This window comes from Maylandia zebra, linkage group LG1 (genome assembly GCF_041146795.1).
Source record: "Maylandia zebra isolate NMK-2024a linkage group LG1, Mzebra_GT3a, whole genome shotgun sequence".
Lineage (NCBI taxonomy): Eukaryota > Metazoa > Chordata > Actinopteri > Cichliformes > Cichlidae > Maylandia > Maylandia zebra.
The window spans coordinates 42,664,881-42,684,494 of record NC_135167.1 but is presented as its reverse complement, the minus strand read 5'-3'; the positions used below and the strand labels follow the sequence as shown (position 1 = coordinate 42,684,494).

Below are 19,614 nucleotides of genomic sequence, written 5' to 3'. Positions count from 1 at the left end.
TTTTGCACACTGAAAAGACCGTGCACCAGTGTTTCAGATTATCACAAAGACTTAAAAGCCTGAATTTCACTGTTCCTTTTTTTATCAAAATGAATTGGGATCTGAGACACATGCATTAAAAAGGTATTGAACATTTCACAGTTGAATAGGTTAAGCTGTCCTGCAAATTACTGTATTTGAGAACACAATAAGAACTTCACATTGAATTTGTGTTCAAAGCATACAGAATACTTTGCACCTAGAAATTCTTAGTCACCGGTGGACTCCATATAATTAAATATATACTATCATTTTATGCCTTATTAGGATTATGCATTATATTTTGCATTTATGTTTGCTATACTTGCACGTTTTAGTAAATCACTGCACCTATTTCTAAAGAAATGAAGGGTCAGTCAGACTCTTGCACCATGCTGAACAGGTGAATGTTATAAAGCAGCAGTCTTCTTGGAACAGCAGGAAACTTATTTTTCCGACACGACGTGAAGGCGCTATAACTGCCCGGATGCGTTACCAAGATGGCGGCTTAGTGGACTTCAGTTTTTGCAAAATCAAATGTAATTGTTGTATGAGCATTAGTTAGTACAACGTGGATACAATAACAAGTTGGCATGCCACGTTTGTGTGCTTTCTGCGGCTGTAATAATCGAGTGGGCTGTGGGCTTTCGTTTTTCGCATTCCCAAAGGACAGTACAAGGTAACTTAGTCACAAAATCACAATGTTTTTAATGACGTGTTTTCGTCAACAGACCAGTCATTAAAGACTTACATCAGCGGAGATACGCAAGGTTTCTTACTCTGTGGTATTTAATCACATCAGCTCAGTCCCGTTAGGTGATTCATCCTTATAGCAACCTCGCCACTCGGCAGCCATCTTGGTAACGTCTGCAGGTACTTACGTAGCATTTTGATTTAGCTTTCGTTTATAATGTTCACGGAGGGCGAAAAACTCCACGCACAGTCACCAGTCAAGGGTTATAAAAGGTCAGTTTACCTGGTTACTGACCTTTAAAAAAAGAGACATCCAAATTCGTTTTTCTTTAGCAAAGGTGCCTCGAGGCGTTACCAAGGTAACTGTCACATAGCAATACTTTGGTTTAAATCACTTCTGATTTTACGTAATGACGTCAGGCAGAAATGTGGCATAAGTAATGCGCGAACAGCTGTTTCTTAAACACGTGTAAAGCGAAACATGCAGAAGAAGTCTGTGAAGCTGATCTGATTTGTTTTTGAAGCAATGTGAATAATTAATACAGGAGGCGGAAATGGCTTCTTAATTTGATGAGGGCAGACTTATCCCCCGACATGACGAGAGAAGAGTCCGACAGAGCTGGGTATGTGGTCTGCGAACAACATTTCAGGCCAAAGGACATAAACTCAAAGGTAAACCCTGTTTCTCACAGATGTAGGTCAGGAAGGCAGAAAGCAGCCCATTGTTTCTTTTTGCTTCCAAGTATTTCTTGTAATAAAGTTAACAATCGATCTCCAGGATTTCAGACTCAGTTCCAACACTTCATTTCAATTTTATTCCATTTATATAAAGCTAAATCAGAACAACAGTGCTTTATATTCTATGAGAAAAGACCCTACAACCCCTATGAGTGAGCACTTGGCAACAGTGGGAAAGAAAACGTCCTTTTTAACAGGAAGAACCGGCTGGAGGAGGGGCAGCCGGCCCAAGTCTCTGTGTGAAGCATGCTGTCTTAGTTTCATTTACAGATGTGAGGTTTTTTTCACAAGGCCACTATTCACCTGCACGTATTAGGCAGTAGCACATTTGCTGCTAGCTTGTAACCTGCTGTCCTGACGGTTTATATCACACAGGTGCCTTCATTTAGCTGAAAGCACCCTTTTCTTTTGTAATGGGTGCAGCATACAGACCAATTTGTACATACAGATGTTATAGAAGTTTATTACTTGTTGGTGCAGACTCTCTTAAAGTTGCACTTTGTTTTTTAAGGGTAGAAGAAAACGTCTGGCTCCTGAAGCCGTCCCCATCCTTCTGCACACTATAAAGGAGGAACAGAGAGGTACAGACATTCAGTGAGAATAACGGTTTACATTCTTTTGTCTCTGACAGACAGTTTTTAAAAACATATTGTGCGTAACTTTTCTGGTGCTGTAGTAACATTTGAAATTGTGTTCTTCTAGATTTGGAGATGCCTTCTACTGATGTTCATGCTCCAGTGCCTCTGCAAGACACACCCCCATATGAACAGGTCGTGGCAATGTTTAACAAGCTGCTGGCAGAGAAGGATGAGGTCAAACAGAATCAAAGAATCCTGCTTTTCTATTGAAATATGTTGTTTTCATAGAAACTATAAATATCTTTTAATACACTTTTAGAAAATCAAGGATCTGAAAAGCATTCTGCAGAGAGAGAGGGCCAGAATGCGGCTGATGAAGTTCCGCATGAACAGCAAAATCAGAGAACTGAAAAGAAAGTATGTAGCAGTTCGGTTATATGTGTCATTGCAGTAAAAACAGTACATTTAGTAAATATGAATGTGCTTCATTTCAGACTCGAACAGCAGCAGAACAGTAGCAGTGACCAAGGCGATCAGCTGACTGCTGCCTCCGACTGCCTTCCACAGGCAGCAAAGGAGTTTTTTGACAAGCAAATAGCCATGGCCAAGGTGAGGAAACACGGCCAGAGATATGACAAGAAACAAAAGGACATGGCAATCCAGCTGTACAAACAGAGCCCAAGCTGTTATTCTGAACTCCAAAAAATGTTTCAGTTACCGTCTTCAACCACTCTGAGGAGGCACCAGGTGGTCAGTCAGGAAGCGAGTCCAGTAAGTTTGAATGTACTAACGAAAAAATCTGGATACTTTAAAGAAGTTCTCTTTTTTCATGATTTAGTTCCAGGAGGTCAACTTTCACATATTCTAGATTCCTTAGATATTTTCAGCCTTTTTTAATTTTAAGATTTTGGTTTGTAGCTTATGAAAATCAGAACTCCAGCACCTCAACATTAACCAACAGATTCTCAGAGGGATTCATGTCAGTCAAGTTGGCTGGCCAATCAAGCACAACAATAACATGGTGAGCAAACCATCAGGTCATAGTTGTAGCACATAAACAGAGGCTAAGTCCTGCTGCAAAAGGAATCTCCATAAAGTGTAATAGCTGATGAAAGCATGAAGTCCTCTGAAATCTTCTGCATTGACTTTGGACCTGATAAAACAAAGTGGACTAACCACTACCCACACCAGCAGATGGCATAGCATCACAAACCATCACAGACCGCAGAGACCTTGGATCCTGTACCTCTCCGGTCTTCCTCCAGACTTCTGAATCCGAATTACTGAGCATGGGTTCAGTTTTTTTCTCCTTAGTAGATCTCTAAGGAAGATCTCTCAAATGTCATTGACAATCCTCTGACGGTCATCCCTGTGCTTGAGCACCTTTTCCTGCTGTATGTTCCTCTTCCAGTCTGTTTTCCATTAATATGCTTTGATCCAGCACTCTTACCTACTAATGATCATCAACCAGACAACTGTCAAGTAAGCGGGTCACATTTACTGAAATACAGTATTTCTATTGTAGTAATTCTACAGTTTAAATAGTAAATTACTCAAACTTGACATCAGATATTCTAATAATTTGAGATACCAGATTACTGGGTTTTCTTTTGATGGGGACTTGACCCGGTATACTTCTAGTGCCGGTCCCAAGCATAGATAAATCCAACATACTGAGCATTTTGGAGAGAACGAAGTTTGATATTATTATGTGTGCAAGAGATGAGGTGGAAGGGAAGCAAGGCCTGGAGCACTAGAGGTGGATTCAAACTGTTCTATCATAGTGTAGATAGGAAGAGTATGGCAGTAGTGTTCTGAAGGTGAGGACAGGATGCCCCACACGTCTGATGTTAACAGGGACAGAGGGATTCTGGAGTAAGTTGGATGAAGTGGTAGAGAATGGTGATTGGAGCACACATCAGTGGACATGTAGCTGAAGGGAACAAGATAAGATAAGATGAGCCTTTATTAGTCCCACTCGTGGGAAATTTGTTGTGTCACAGCAGAAAGTGGACAGTGCAAAGTTACAGCAGCAAAAATTAAGAAAAACACCGGATTAGGATAAGATAATAAGAATAAAACACTATATACAATAGAATAAAATACTACGTTGTCAGAAGAAGAAAAATTACTTAGTGTTATTGCACCTGTGTAGATGTGTGTGTTTGGTCAGCTGCGAAATCTTTGTTGTGGAGTCTGACAGCAGTAGGAAGGAAAGACCTGCGGAGTCTCTCCGTCCCACATCGTGGGTGCTGCAGCTGCCACTGAAGGAGCTGCTCAGTGATGTCAGAGTCTCCTGCATGGGCTGGGAGATGCTGACCAACAGTGATGACAGCTTAGCCGCCATTCTCCTGTCACTCACCACCTCCACAGGGTCCAGAGAGCGTCCTAGAACAGAGCTGGCCCTCCAGCCTCTTCGTTCTCTTCCTGTCCCCAGCAGACCACACCGTAAAAGATGGCTGAGGCCACCACAGAGTCATAGAAGGTCTTCAGGAGTCAGTCCTTCACTCCAAAAGAGCAAAACAGCCTGCTCTGCCCTTTTCTGTAGAGAGCATCTGAATTATGAGTCCAGTCCAGTTTATTGTCCAGATGAACACCAAGGTACCTGTAGCTGTCCACAGAACAGAGGAGAAGAGGAGTACCGTATTTTTCGGACCATAAGGCGCATTAAGTGAAACAAAGCAGTCAGATAAGTCAAACTTTACTCAGCTCATTCTTCTTGCTTCCGCCACTTCTGTACCATTGATTCATTAATGCTGAATTCTCTGGCAGCTGCTCTATTCCCATGTTGTTGCAGTATATTAATGACTAACCTCGTATTGTGGATGGATCATCTCAGTTGTTCTCCTGACTGAAGTTTGGTCCATTTACAGCATAGGTGTCAAACTCTGGCCTGCAGCCTAATTACATTTGGCCCGCAAAGCCACACCAAATTACTATTAGAGCTGGCCTACTGGTATTATACAGCTAATATATATATTGTTTAGTATTAAGCTTTGCTTGTTACATATTCAGTTTTCCAGCAAAACTTATTTGAGTCCATAAGAAAAGATTCATTCTTATATCTGGAGGAACATTTTTTTTTCAATAAATATTAATGTTAGCCCGCGACTTTGTTCCAGTTTTGAATTTTGGCCCACTGTGTGTTTGAGTTTGACACCCCTGATTTACAGCATCCTGCCATGCGATTGCATTTGTCCCTAACCATCGGGAACCCTCAGGTTAACATTTATTGAGTGGAAAAAGCGAGTTCATCCTCCAGCTTCACTGCGTTTATGTTATGCTAACATAGCTGTGTAGCTAGTGATCACGTAGCAAATGTAGCTTCGGAGTTGACGTAACGCCGCAATGCATTGTGGGAGCGCGGCACCATTTGAGAAGGCCACGAATCAAAACAAACACAAGGGTCGTGTCCAAATTCATGGGCTGCATCCTCCTGAGGACCCGGCCTTCGCGGTGTACGTGGGCCGGGTCCTCAGAAGGTCGGGTAGGCCGGAAGTGGACGGTCTAGCCTTCTGATTAGCGTCACCGCTGTCTCGGTGGAGTTTAATAAACTCGTCCGTCTGCTCCTTGCTATCTAAAATATAACAGGACAAATTCTCGACCATCTCATACTTCTGTTTAATGAGTTTTCTGTTTGACATTTAGTCAGCTGTGTGAAAACCAAGGAGGAACCCACCAGGGGGATTAATAAAGTTTTATTTTATCTAATCTAATAACTTTAATCTCAGCCAAACCGATTGACTCACGAACAAATAAAACACTGAAAAAAGCCCAACAATAACATTTTTAGGTGATGTATATATTACGTTTAACCTGAGTAGCGAAAGTGATCTGAAAATGATGTACCGGGAGTTGTGCCGTTCTCGGCGGCTTCAGTGACCCTCAAGCTCCCGACTAGCTATCGAGCTGGTGGGTAGCAGACGTCTCCGAAAATGTCGAAGCACTTTTGCAAATATGCAATATCTTGATAAACCGAGCAGATATTTGATGTTTACACAGCTACTTTCTCGCCTGAAAATATGTTAAAAGTTTATTTTGTGACCCAGAAAGATTAGTATGAGTAATTTTAAAACTTAGCAGCGGCCGCCATTGTTGGAAACTGGAGTTTGGCTGGGCCGCGCTATGAATTCTGGGATATGGTAGGCCACGAAGGACACACCCGGCCCATCCTTCAAATTCAGCGAAAAGGAGGACGCATTTGTCGGCTGCATTCGGAAGAGTCTACGAATTTGGACAGCCTTCGTCGCGTTGCTGTGACGTAATCGGTCTACAAATGTGGCCTCAGGAGGATGCAGCCCATGAAACGACGTAATCCAATAACAACTGATGTCTTTACCCGTCGGCTTCCCATGGCTGTCATGCGACCGGCTATTGCAGTTAATAATACAACAGCTTCTTGCCATTTTTTGTATTTTTTTTTATCGCTGTGTAATGTAATTTCAATTGAAAGCCTGCGTGCGCTAGTACCTCTTGCCATGAGTTCTCAGAATCCTTTGCAGTTTTACCCCTGAATGACGTCACATTATCAATCTCTATACCAGCTAGCCCAACTTCAGTAACCCTACAAACGTCACTACTGTTTAGTTTTCTGTCTTCATTTATGTTGGAAGTGATAGCAGAGCTGTACGTTTGAATGTTGTCAGAAATCTCTCAGTCAGAACATGCTATATCGTGCTTAGCTAGTGAGCTAACTTCCTGCTAACTTTTACATTTAATAAATTCTGTTTTCATGGATGCCTGGATGTTAAACTTAATTGTTACACCTGGTAAAGCAGCAACATCGATCATTTTATTACAGATGAAAGAATTTAGACAGTTTGTAACTCTCAGTGTTTGTTTGACTTTGAGACGTGAAGAAGACAGAGTTTAGGACCCTGATTACTCCGCGAGGCTCCTGACTACGGTAGCCGTAATGCTCCAACAATCCATCAAGCGGTTCGGCTTCGTAGCTTACCAAAGTCGTACTAAAACATTTTTGACAACTTTTTAAGCGCCGTGTACCGCATCAAAAAAGGTTCGAGGTCAGTAAGCACAACCAGAATTCATACATAAGGCGCACTGTCGATTTTTGAGAAAATTAAAGGATTTTAAGTGCGCCTTATAGTGCGGAAAATACGGTAGTTAGGTAGTTAAGGTAACGACCCTACAGATGGTAGTGGATTTTGTAAAAAGAATGGAAATTGCTGTGTTAAACACTTCAAGAAGAGGGAGGAACACAGAGTGACAGAGTGGAAGAAGGTGAAGTCTGAAGGAGACACGAAAACACAACGTGGTGTCAGGGGAGAATAATTACGAACGTTGGTGGGACAGGCTCAGACTGAGCAATTTAGATTTCAGGTAGCATAATAAAATGGGAATAGCACATTGTGCCAAATGACATTATCAATGACCATATGGTCATGGCTGAATGTAAAAATGTTCACTTTGTTAGACTGTACCTGGTCAAAGATGCCACACATATGTTCCAATTGAATGCGTGTCTGAGAGAGACTTTTAAATGTCTTCAGTAAAAGAATGAACCTCACTTCAGGCCATTGTGTGAATGATCACGCTGTTATTACTTGTTTGTGAATGAAACTGTATTTCTTTCTTAAACTAGAGTGAAGAGGAGGATCGGGAGCCTTTGGGATGGCCTGCCAGTCAGAAGGTGATGACAGTAACAGTGAAGAGTGTGTTTTTAGCAAATCAAGGCAATTGAGCTGTGCATGTTTTAATTATTTATGTTTGCGCTCTCTGAGCTGAAGAGCTGAAAAAAAGTCGAGGCTCAAATGTTCTTGTGTCTGTATAAGAAAAAAAATGTGAGGGCAAAACAAAGATATGAAACCTTTTTAAAAAAAAATTAAGGATCAGCTTTAAGATTTCAGTGAGTTTTGGCTCTGAGACTGTCGACGAGAATAAATGCCTGAGATCTTCAAACACCCTCACTTGAAGAGAACCATAGCTTCAGACTTTCAGACGGTTTACTTTAAATGACTCGAACTGTAGTAGTTGGCTCGGTCACCTCACAATAAAAAGATGCTGCGTTCAAATGCAGTCTGGGACCTTTCTGTGAGGAGTTTGCGTGCTCTCTGTGTCTCTGTGGGTTCTCTGACTGGGGTTAGGAGAAATGGTGAACATGGTCAACACATTTTTGTAATAGTTCAGCTTTCACTAACGGTTCTTTTTTTTAGGACACACCAGGTGACCCAGAGAGAGGTGAGGAGGTGAAACTTGCTGATGTAGCTGGATGGGTGGTGCAGAAAGTGGCTCAAGATCCAGAAGTCAGTGCTTGTACCGAATGTGAAAGTTTGCTTGTGGAGACCAATGACACAGAGCACAACTATCACACACGGATGGAGAAGGATGCCGTCTCAGCTGTGAAGAAAAGCCTAACCTCTGCCCGGCTGCTTCATCCATCCGAAGCTTTCAAAGAATGCATTTCGAAATGTGACAGCGTCATCCAAAAAATCCCCCCAAATGCAATGGCCCCGAAGAAATTAAAGGCCTACCTCAGAGCCAGCGGTGCTTTCAGTGAGCTCCACCGCATCCATCCTGCCCACTCAAAGGCCATCGAGAGGGTCGCCGTGAATAAATATGTGATGTGCAGGGTGGTGGCCGAGCTGAAGGAAACAGCACAAAACAGAAAACGCACACATGAGAAAAAAAGTGCTGCGTGTCAAGAGCTAAATGTTAGCACCCTTGAAGTAAATCAGGACTAAATAAATATAAAATGTTGTTAATTTGATAATAAATTATTTTAGGCCATTCTAACTTGTCTGTGTTGTTTCAAGCTTTCCTGCATTTGACCTAGACGCATTTAGTTTTTCAATTTCAGTTCAATTTTACATAGTGCCGTGCCCAAAGGCACTTATTGTAAGGTAAAGACGCTGCAATAATACAAAGAAACCCCCAACAATCAGCTGTTTCAGTCTCCATCGCTGTATTCTAGCTGTCCGGTGCGTGTACGTGGGTGTGCGAAGAAACTCTAGCCAGAGAAAACATGATATAAATGATTTAAATCAGTGGAACTTTTGGTTGCTTCCTTATTCTCCTTATTTTACCACAACACACAGATCCATGTATAATTTGACACCGATTTTCCATTGGATGCTATTCCTGACACAAGCCTCCCATAAACCCAAGCTTGGGCCTGGCACTGGGTCTAGCTTGTGACCCCTGAGGTTCAGTTTGTGTCTCCTGTTCTTGCACTGGGGTTCTCTTGGCTGTAATGTGAATGTGGCAACTACCAAACTAGATAACATCCAACATTTTAGTGCTACATTGAATCTGCTGGAGTGAACCAAACGTAAAGGGATCAACTGTAGACTTGGGAAAAGGAAGCTTTAACTGATCTGCTGCTTACAACTGCTGAATTGTGACTGTAAATGAATGATGGACACAGCCACGCCAACCACTGGTTTTGGCTGCAGCCTGTACTAAAAGCACAATTTCATCTTATCCAGGTAGCTTTGGGGTTAAAACTGGATTTTCTGTACTACAAAGGTGGTTCTCTTCTTACTGGGGCATACCATCTGGTCCTAGGTAACAACACGTGACTTGACTTTTTTCCCCTTTTCACTGCAAACAGTTTTGTTGTTCTATAAGCATTAACATATAAACCAGCGCACCTGTTTGTACTGTACAGGTAGACTATACCTGCGTTTGAACTCTGGTTTTGTTTTCGTGCTTTACTTGCTCTCAGACTATGAAACATTGGGGCTGCAGCTTTCCAAGAATAAAAACTGAGGCGACTGCTGTTATGATTTGGTGCTGCATAAATAAAATGGAACTCAATTAAAACAGTCTAATGCAAATATAAACATTAAATTAATGGACTGGTCGATGAGAACAGATCAGCGCGGTCGGTTTTTATTCCTACCTTTAACTTGATGACTCTTCTCAGTCTCACATCACTACTTTATCTGCAGCAGCTGGATTACTTTCATTCTCCTTTCACGTGAACAAGCTTGTACCTAGATCAGGAAACGCTGGGTTGGTGAGTTGGATCATGTGATTCTTATCCTGACTGCTGATGTTAGCGTGAAGTCACTAAATGGAAAGATTCCCCGGGCACGTTAAGCTTTGTATTCAGCCCAAGGCTGCAAAACAAGCTCAGATCACCACACGTCCAACCACCGTTACAGGTTACAGTAAGTTTGACCTCACCTGTCCAAAGCACATTGCTACAGAAGTCTTGTGGTTTATTCACATGCAGACTTGAGCAGACAGGGATTGAACCACCAGCCTTCCAGTTAGCAGGTAACCTGTTCTACCACCTGAGCTACAGCAGTAGTCTGTCTCGCTGTGTTAGCCCTGCAGACTGGTGACCTGTCCAAGGTGTACCCCACCTCTCGCCCAGACTTACACAGCAGTCTTAAATGAAAGAAACAGATGACTCACAGGTGTGCGGGGCAGGCCAGGTAAGAATGCTCCACCCAGAGGCTGAGACTGACTGCAGCCTGGCTAACGAATCCACCTGAAAGAGAGAGAACAGGAGAAACAAACAGCCCAGCCAGCTTGCACCCACCTCATTTAATGGATGCCCCCAGTTGGCCTACCAGGTGTATCTGGATGCTGCTGTACGAGGAGGGAGGGGTCGAGGATGAAGGAACAGGGAATCCAGGAGCACCCCCCTCCAGCAGCTGGAGGCCTCGGCCCAGTGACACACATCCAAAAAAATCTTTGGTCTGTGTTTATTCTCATGGAAACAGAGTAAAAGAATTTCTGTTTAACTGAACAATGTACTAAATAAATACTGGAATTTAGAAACTTTGACGTGGAATTGGATTAATATATTTTAAAGTTTAATCACTCAATACTTTAGAAGATTAATATTGTACTCTGTTTGTGGCTCCATAATGTAGTGGTTCAAGCGTTCACTTGGCAAGCAAAAGGTCACTGGTTTGATTCCAGCTGGAGACACAAATCCATTGGTAGATGTTGTAAGGACAGGACACATCACATTTGGAGCTTCCTGCTGTGGTGACACGTGACAAAGGAGCAGCTGAGTTCAGTTTAATGGAGTTAGTATGTAAATCATCTCCTGGGAGGGTCCCTGTGCATCTGTGATGCAGAAACATCATCCAACTTATTCTTCATAACTACTTTTACCTCACTGCTCTCCAGCTACGTCTTCATCCATACCAAGGTTGCTAAGCACTCGCTGTTACTGTGCTTAAGTAGGAATTTTTACACAATTTTTCTGATTTTCTCAATGAAAAAAAAGGAAACGCTCTGGTGTAATCGTCTGATTATTCTGGCGATGCACACGATTCTCAGCCAACATACCAAAAACAAAGAGACCGTAATTGTGGAACGTACAAAGCAGGACAACAAAACGCAGTTATATGAGCATTCAGCGTCTGCGTAATAAAGAAAAGATGCTTCCTGTTATTCCAGATGATGGAATTTAGTTCATCCCCACAGACCGACTACCTCAGGTGTGGCTGGCTGCTTCTTAGCTGACACACAGACACTTAGACCCACGCACCAGGCCTGTACTATAAGGACTGAGAGGGATACAGTAGTGCAATATTATATTTATTTCTTACAGTGAATTTTGGTTGCCATACAAGAAGTTTTGAGGAATTGAGGGGGGAGGGGGAAGGAAGAGTGCAGTTACAGGAAAATTCTCTCTCTTTTCATTTCAGTAATTAGTTGACTCTATGATGATTTAATAGCACAAAATTACAGCAACATAGAAAACATGAACACAAGTCTTTGCACAAATTACCGAAAACATCTTAGCCTCTATGAAGACTTAATCAATGAGTAAAATCTATTCATGGAAAAAAAAACAGAACTTAATTGATCAAAAAGAAAAGAAAAAAAAGAAAAAGTTACCCAAATGTTGGACAATGAAAGAGTGGGAGCAGTGTTTTGACGGGGAGTGGAAGTGGGTTAGTGAGCCATGCCTGTGGTGAACACGGCCCGGTGAAACGCCACGCTACGGTGATGCTCTTTAAAGATTATTACTACATCTACTCAGCTCTACATGTCCACAGATAAAAGTGCTGAGTGACCCACTGATCCACAGGAAGGGATCAACAGGCACCGCACATCTTTTTGGTGGATCTCTGTATGTATACATACACACATATATATATATACGTTTCATATAGTTTCCTATCAACATGGCCTGCAGATATACTTTTAGAAATGTAACTTTTGTGTTTTTTAACAAAAAACCCAGACTCGGGGATTTCAAAGCCTGGGTTCAGTGGTCACTTGATTGGCCAAAGTATTACTACTGCAGTAGAGAGTGCATCTATTTTAGGCAACGCTTAATAAAACACTGACAAGTGATTGCATCATGATATGTAACTTTAAAATGGCAAAAGAAAACACAACCAAGGAGATTCAGTTAGAATAAATATTGCTTCTTACATAACCCATAAGTTTAATAATATCCACATCGCATCTACGTATATATGGTATTTCTGTTTGGCAATCCACACATCAGTGTTGAACAGTTTTTGTTCAGGTAACCTCTATAAAATTTCATAGAACTCTATACAAATCTTTAAAAATACTGTGCTTTTCTACCCCGCCTGGCACGCCACTGTACGTGTTTTGAAAAGAAGTTCAAACAGGAACAGGATTGTAGCAGCATTGTCCCGTGCCGGCCTCCGTACGGCTAATGTTCACAGAACACAGAACTTGTGTATGTTTCATTTGTCACCTCAAAAAGCAGCGCCTACGTGAAGCTGTGGAGTGCGACATGAACGCAAATAAGGGCAGAAGAAAACCAGATATATTTCCAGACACTGCTTACTGTCAAGCACATATCAACGCTCTATCTAAGAGTGCTCTGAAAAAATCTACTTGGAGAGAGCGCCTTCTATCTACGGAGCTGTGTGACTGACGGAGGTGGAGGGCGGAGGGGGGCGAGCTGGTTACAGATGATGACGGGGCAAATGAGACCAGTGCTTAGGTCATCAGGTCAGCTCTGACAACAATAAATCTATCTTCTTAGAATTTTTTTCTTCTAAACATCTGAATAGATCTATACATATAATCTAATAGACATTTTAATCCATTTAAACACTCTTATATACACGACAGCGCATACTGCACTTCTACTTCCGACTAACCCGTTATCACTGCTGGCAAACGCACCGTCTGACTTGGGTTTAAACTGGATCCTCGGTCTGAATCCTGCCTCTGCTGCGGTGAAACTATGGGACTCGAATCGAGCAGCAGTTTTCTATCCCTGTCTGCTCTCACGCCGGGCTCACACTGATGACCGCGTGCTGGCTTGGTCAAGTGATTATTCTCCGTTTCTTGCACAGTGGTTAGAATGTAGGAGACGGCAATGTGAACACATAATTATGTAAAACCCAAAGCTCGAAAATGGTTCAGCGTGATTCGATGACATCTGACTCCAGCTTGCAGTTAAGGACGTTTAGAAGAAAGTGTCCTGTTACGCCCTAAAGACAAAGAGTCTGCTTTCAGAGTCTGTGACTATTAGTTTGCTTTAGTGCTGCTTGCCACCACGAAGGACTGTTCCAGTTTTTCCATTTTGAATCTGGTCAGATTTGAACTCAAGTTAACCAAATGCACACAGTTTATTATTATTTTCCTCATAAGCAAAAAACAGCATACAAAATGTTTCAATGATTCTTTTTTGCTCCATAAAAATGTTACTTATCGTAGCTTTTGAAATACCAATCACTGAACTGAAGTTCTTAAACGTTAGTTTGCTTAAAGCATTCTGGTATATTCAAACATGTAAAAGTTCAAAAGTAAACAAAAGAATGTTTGTAAAGGATTTCACACTGGATTCAAACGCAACAAAACGCCATCCAGTGAGAACCTTAAGCAGCTCAGTATTTTGGGAAATACACACACTTCTTTCTTCCAGGAAGAAAATCTGCACCAGTCTTCTGTCTGTGAGTCGAGCTCAGGGAGAAATATCCACCTCAATAATCAAAGACAAGATAAAGGTCCTCACCAACAAATCTTTTCACAACCTGTGGCTCGACTCGATGCTAAGCTAACCTACTTTGCACTCTTTGCACAGAGAACTGCATGAACATCTCAGTTTTACCTACTTCTATAAGTCAATGCATTCTTCAACTGAGCAATTTAGTTAGTGTACCTGAGTTTGACTTTTTACTGTCTACACCTTCTAAAGCTGTAAATGCAGTTGTAAAAGAGAAACATTGTTTCTAAATGAGTGTCCTTTTCTACACGGAATCACGTGATATTCCAACCGATTATTATTGGATACTAACGTGTTGTGTCCGTGTATGTTTTGTCCGATATGTACGAAACCTTTTTTGTTTTATAATACAGAAAAAATGATCCTTCAGTGATCTAGAAACACGTGTGTGCTCTAAATAGGACTGACATTTAAAGTAAAAATACTGATATTCACTAGTAACTGACGTGAGTGGCTGTAGCTCAGGAGGTAGAGCAGGTCATCCACTGATCGGAAGGTTGGTGGTTCGATTCCTGGCTTCCCCTAGTCTACATGCCAAATATCCTTGGCAAATTGCTCTCCGATGCATCCATGTGAGTGTGTGAATGTTAGCTATACATTCACGCACATCTTAGAAAGGTGTGCTTGGGTGAATGCACAAGTTGTGTAAAGCACTTTGAGTGCTCAGATGAGTAGAAAAGCGCTAGAACCAGTCCATTTACCATTTACTTAATCTTTGGATTAAGCGTAATGCTTCCAGCATGTCTGTCTCATAAAGCAAACACTTTACCAGACAGATGATTTACCAGTCCAGTATCTGGTACTGAGTTAGAACACCTGGGTCCTGTACCACAGCAAGTTCTACACAACCAACTTTCCATTATGTGGATTCACTCATCCTAACATTAGCAATAAGGATAAGTGGTCACTCAAAGCTGGTTATCAACTCCCAAAACTAATTTAGGGTTTCATCAGCACGGGTATATGAAAGGAGTGGTGTTGGCAGCATTTGACCAATCTGAAAGGAGCATTTCACTGGTCATATATGAGTCTTCTTCCACACAAAACGATCCCTGTGAGTGTCACCCACACCAATCAGATGATGATAAAAATCTAACAGCAAATGCAACATTGCTGCAAATAAGATGGGACAGCAGTGCTACAAAGCATGAATCTGGTGATTTCTCGCACACAGCTGCAACATTTATATTATTCCTGAATGCTCTCTCCATGCTGCTGTTTGTTTTTAAGGTGCACTTTAAAGATCTGAAACGTTAAACAGGAGTCATTTAAACATTAAATGTTACTGCCCACAGCCTGATAAAGGAGAAATGAATCTGACTGGTTGAACAGGTGCTCTTGTTGGGCGATCTTCATCCCAGTAGCTGCAAAAGATATCTCGCAGCAGATCAGAATCAAGTATAACAACATTTTACACGTTTTCTAAATCACCAAATTTATATGCGCACATTCGGGGGACAATGGGAAAGTTTACGCTTCATTCTGTGGTTGTAGGTCCAGCTTAACAAGCTGCACATGTAAAATGTGTTTCCCCAGCAGAGAATCTACAATCTGTAGCCTTCTCCTGACAGTTTTAGTTTTTATTCTTTCAGCTGCAGACTCAGTGCTGTTTAAGGGGTTTGACAGATTAAATATAAAAACAGTTCAAAGGCTTAATGTGTGCAGAGATGTCATATGAGGACAGCAAGTACAGTGTAGGTGTCCTGTTTTAGGATGCAGCTGACGGATAAAACATTCAATTATAAAGTAATATCTACAAATCTATATTTATTTCTGATAATCATCAGGGAAGCGCAGAGACATTAGGCACTGCTGAAAGACTTTAGTCCCTCCTACTCTGCCTGTAGAGGTCAGAGGGATCCTGCTATTTTCTGGAGAATTGATTGGTCAGTAGCCAATGACTTAGGTGGACATCGTAAGTTACCATAGCGATGTACCCCAGTATGATGTCAACCACCTTTGCACTACAGAAAACCAAGAGTTAACCCAGAAGTTACTTGGATGGCCTAAAATCCTGCTGCACAGTACAGGCCTCTGGTGGCCTTCTCTCATTTTTGTGATTTAACGATGCAAACAGCCTGTAGGTGCATTACTGCTGTCCGGTGTTATATCCTGCTAAGGACCAGGAAAAACAAGGGAAATGTATATAAACAAACTACAGGATGATGTCTCCTAGCTTGGATCCAGTGTAAGAATCCTGTCAGCACTATCTGCAGTACATTTATCAAAGTAGCAAAGCCGAGTAGTTGGTACTAGTTTGTGAAAGACAGTCTCTCTCTTGAAATGACAAAGTTCCAGTTGAAAGTCAAACTCATGTGAAAAACTTGACCATCTTCTCATCATCCCACACAGTGGAAGCTTAGTAAGGTTTAGACCACCTTACATTTGTTGGTTGATAGTTTTCCTTTGTTTGAATAAATGCGTGTTTATGCGTATCGATGTGTCATATCTTCTGCTCTCATTGAAAGTGAGCATAAAACAGGTGGACGGATGTTTTGCATTTCACTCCAGCTCTCAGCGACCAGTAAGAGAGCGATATCGATCTTTCTATTTCACAGCAAGAAAGCGAGTAAGTGGATTTCCCAAAATAATGCACGAATGCTAGAAACACACAGTGTAATAACCACTCTGTTCTACCACTTACACACAGGGTGTCTGGTACGTTAGCGTTACTGTGGGCCATACTGTGGGCAGGTGCCGACCTGCTGTAAGTGAAGAAGATTTGATGGTAAAAATACAAAAAGTAACACTTTTCGTTTCCCTATAAGTGCCCTATATAGCAGATTCATAGAAATAGTTAAATGGACCTTAATGATATTTTGGGTGAACTATTAACACACACACATGCACACAGAAGTAGGAAAGGAAAAACCGAGAGAGGAGAAGGACGCACTCTCAGCGAAGCTGGCACAACCATTTTCCTGTTCCAACATCTGTACGTCCATCTTGCATCCTCACCTTGGTTTTTCTTGAGTCACGAGGTGGACACCGAGCAGGTGCGGACTGCCGCAGGACTTCACGGACCCAGCTCGGGCGCAGCTCCTCCTCTGGTGACCACCCCTCTCCACACTTTGATCTTTGTCAGGGAAGAAGGCCATCGCAGTAACTACACGTGTGTAAGTGCTCAGGATGTAAAGACTGTGTGAAATCTCATTCGTCAGCTTGTGGCACTGTGCAGAAAGTGTGTGTGTGTGTGTGTGTGTGTGGATATGGTTTAGTATTAGTTAAACATGTCAGCAAATGCTGTTGTTTTGACACAAACAGGTGAAAAGCAAAAAAGAACAAAAAAGAACAAAAATGAAGTCTATCTCAAATTGTTCTCTACAACCTTAGATGCACCCAGAAATATAACTCCGGTAGGACTCTAGTGAAGAAATATTCTCTGAACAAACTCTAGCAAAGATAGAAAAGGAGCAACGACCAGCTCAGCTGGGTTTTCATGCACCCACACCGGGGTGTATGGAAAAAGTCTTGAGTATCCAAAGCAGTCAGGTGACCACGAGTCTTTGTGTGAAGAAACTTCCAGACAAGTGTTTTTTCCCAGTGTTTCCAGAATATGTTGTTTTCTTTACAGTCCCACATACTGTCCTCCTTTCTCTCGCCTTGATTTGACATAGCAGCTATTCTCTTCTTTCTCCCCCTGCAGTTCCCCCAAACATCCCATGATCCCCTGATGCTCAGGACAGTGGGAAGCAGGAAGAGGGCGAACAACACTGGAGCACTGAGATGAGGCCGACAGCGGAGGATGGGAGGAGACATACACAGCAAGAGGCAGCATCAGCTTGGACAAAACTTCCACCCGGTTCCACGTCTTGAGATTATGTCTGATGAAGAGATTGGTAAAAGTGATTCGTGCCACCTCCCTCTCCTTGGCCCTGACTCCACACGTCGCCAGCCCGTCACCTCGGGGCTTGTCTGTCCTGCAGCAGCTTGAGGGCCCTCTCAATGTTCATGCGGTGGCCCACTCTTGTCACGCCCAGGTCTATCAGGTCCTCCTTCTGCAGCGAGGGCAGATGAGCACCCTCGATCTCATTGTCCAGGAAAGCGTCCCTGTGCTCCCCCAGGTTGAGACTCTCCAGCCAGTCCGCCACGTCGTGCTTGCTCCACAGCTCCATGGGTTTGGAGGCGAAAGGCTTGCCTGAGGCTGCCACGGCCTGCATCAGCGTAAGTGGAGATGGAGAGCGCGAGCTCCCGCTGCCGCCACACGAGGAGCTCAGGCTGTAGCCGCCGCCGCTGCCCAAAGGTGGGGTTGGCAGGCCGAAGACATCTGTGAGGGTGGGCGACACAGAGGGAGGCAGTGAAGAGCAGGGGGTGAGGGAGGACGCCGAGTCTGGAGGGCTGCAGGGGTGCGTCTGGGATGGGAGACTGCTGGGAGGGGTGGAGGTGAGGGTGGTAGCGGCGGCAGCATTGTTACGCATTCCTGAGTCATCGGTAGGAGGCCTAAGAGGGACAAAGAAGAGATGAGCGGTTAGTTCGGGTCAGACTGAGCCAACATAAAAGCCTGACATAAATAACACAGCAAACACTTTGCATTTCTTTGGCACTTTAAGGAAACGTGCAATAAATGTGCAACTGAAATCATAATTTAAAACCTGGATTAGATCTTAGTCAGACTCTATTCAGTCCAGTTCTACGTTTACAATAACATGTGGTTGCCACAGGTTGCTAACAGAAGCTAACAGCAAAGGCTCAAAGTATCACAGATTAAGAAAAACCACTTTGCAACATGAAGGTAGGTCAGGACCCTTGAGGATGCAGGCGTATCACTGTCACAGTCTGCAGTGTAGAGACTCCATGAAGGGAGAGTTTACCACAAAGTGCAAAACACTTATTATCCTCGAGGCCAGGAAGGCCTGGTTACACTGTGACTGCTGGCGCTCATGCTGCAAAACTGACTGAGCAATGACTCAAAGCAATTCTTCAACGGCATACTTTTCAGTCACTAAAGACTTGCAAATAGTGGAATAGTGCAATACTCCAAAAGACCACAAGGTGGCACCATATGCAAACAGCAGGTACACAAAGTCTGAGGCCATTTTCCAGTTCTCTGGTTATTTAGTTAGCTACTATGAACTTGTTAGTGTATCTTTGAACTAACACACCATTATTGTAATATGAGCACAAGATGTGATCATTAAGATCAGGTGAAAAATCCAGATTTTCTTCTTCTGAAAATGATTTAATGCAGAAATATTAAAAGTACATCAGTAATGCATTTCTCTTTAAACTGCGTATCTCTGATGATTTAACGAGTATTTAGTAAAGCATTAAGAAAATAAAGAGAAGCTGAAGTGAAACTAATAGTAAATACACCATAGTTGTGGGTATGAGCTGGACCGGTAAGCTCACCACATGTAAGCTGGAACAGGTCCCGATGACCAGCTGAAGGCTGCTTACAGCTAATGGATTATTCTCACTTTTGCATTAAATTTGGGATCTTCGAATAACATTTCTTTTGGCTGAAATTCATTTTTTAAGAACTCAAGTAATTTCATTCAACCAAAAAAGCCCATACAGCCTTCATTCCTCATTGCAGAAAGGATTTTCTAGGCCTCTTAATATGTATGTGCAATGGCTTATCACATGATTATGACATAATTAGTATAGCAGCTTTAATAACGAGTGAGTGCAGGCTTCAGCATTCAGAAAAAGATGCTGCAT

The 19,614-nt window shown here is 42.5% G+C and overlaps 2 protein-coding genes and 1 long non-coding RNA gene across 13 annotated transcripts in view; 1 reads left to right on the top strand and 2 right to left on the bottom strand.

Annotated features, from left to right (window-relative positions):
- Window positions 1-488: 488 nt before the first annotated feature.
- On the top strand, window positions 489-8,780 carry LOC101469268 (DNA transposase THAP9). Of its 7 annotated transcripts, XM_004571848.3 has the most exons (9): window positions 489-697; window positions 1,257-1,383; window positions 1,961-2,030; window positions 2,152-2,261; window positions 2,347-2,444; window positions 2,522-2,636; window positions 2,742-2,798; window positions 7,630-7,677; window positions 8,201-8,780. In XM_004571848.3, the coding sequence occupies exons 1-9, from the start codon at window positions 612-614 to the stop codon at window positions 8,726-8,728; spliced, it is 1,239 nt and encodes a 412-aa protein (XP_004571905.3). In that variant the 5' UTR covers window positions 489-611; the 3' UTR covers window positions 8,729-8,780. The 7 variants fall into 7 exon arrangements, with proteins under 7 accessions (XP_004571905.3, XP_076742988.1, XP_004571908.3 ...); XM_076886873.1 differs by having other exon boundaries at window positions 1,966-2,030; window positions 2,522-2,798; XM_004571851.3 differs by lacking the exon at window positions 2,742-2,798.
- Window positions 1,448-11,221, bottom strand: LOC111501161 (uncharacterized). 2 transcript variants are annotated; one of them, XR_013099575.1, is made up of 4 exons: window positions 10,176-11,221; window positions 9,889-10,058; window positions 8,519-8,629; window positions 1,448-2,009 (listed from the first exon to the last, which is right to left on the bottom strand). It is a non-coding gene; the product is annotated as an uncharacterized LOC111501161 (long non-coding RNA). The 2 variants fall into 2 exon arrangements; XR_002721408.2 differs by having other exon boundaries at window positions 9,889-9,982; window positions 10,176-11,217.
- A 315-nt stretch (window positions 11,222-11,536) lies between these two features.
- Window positions 11,537-19,614, bottom strand: part of shank2b (SH3 and multiple ankyrin repeat domains 2b) — a 312,524-nt gene continuing 304,446 nt past the window's right edge. For all 4 annotated transcript variants that reach the window (XM_076886830.1, XM_076886835.1, XM_076886831.1 and 1 more), the window contains one exon: window positions 11,537-18,393. In XM_076886830.1, coding sequence (XP_076742945.1) covers window positions 17,853-18,393 — 541 coding nt within the window. In that variant the 3' untranslated portion in view covers window positions 11,537-17,852. The remainder of the gene's footprint in view (window positions 18,394-19,614) is intronic.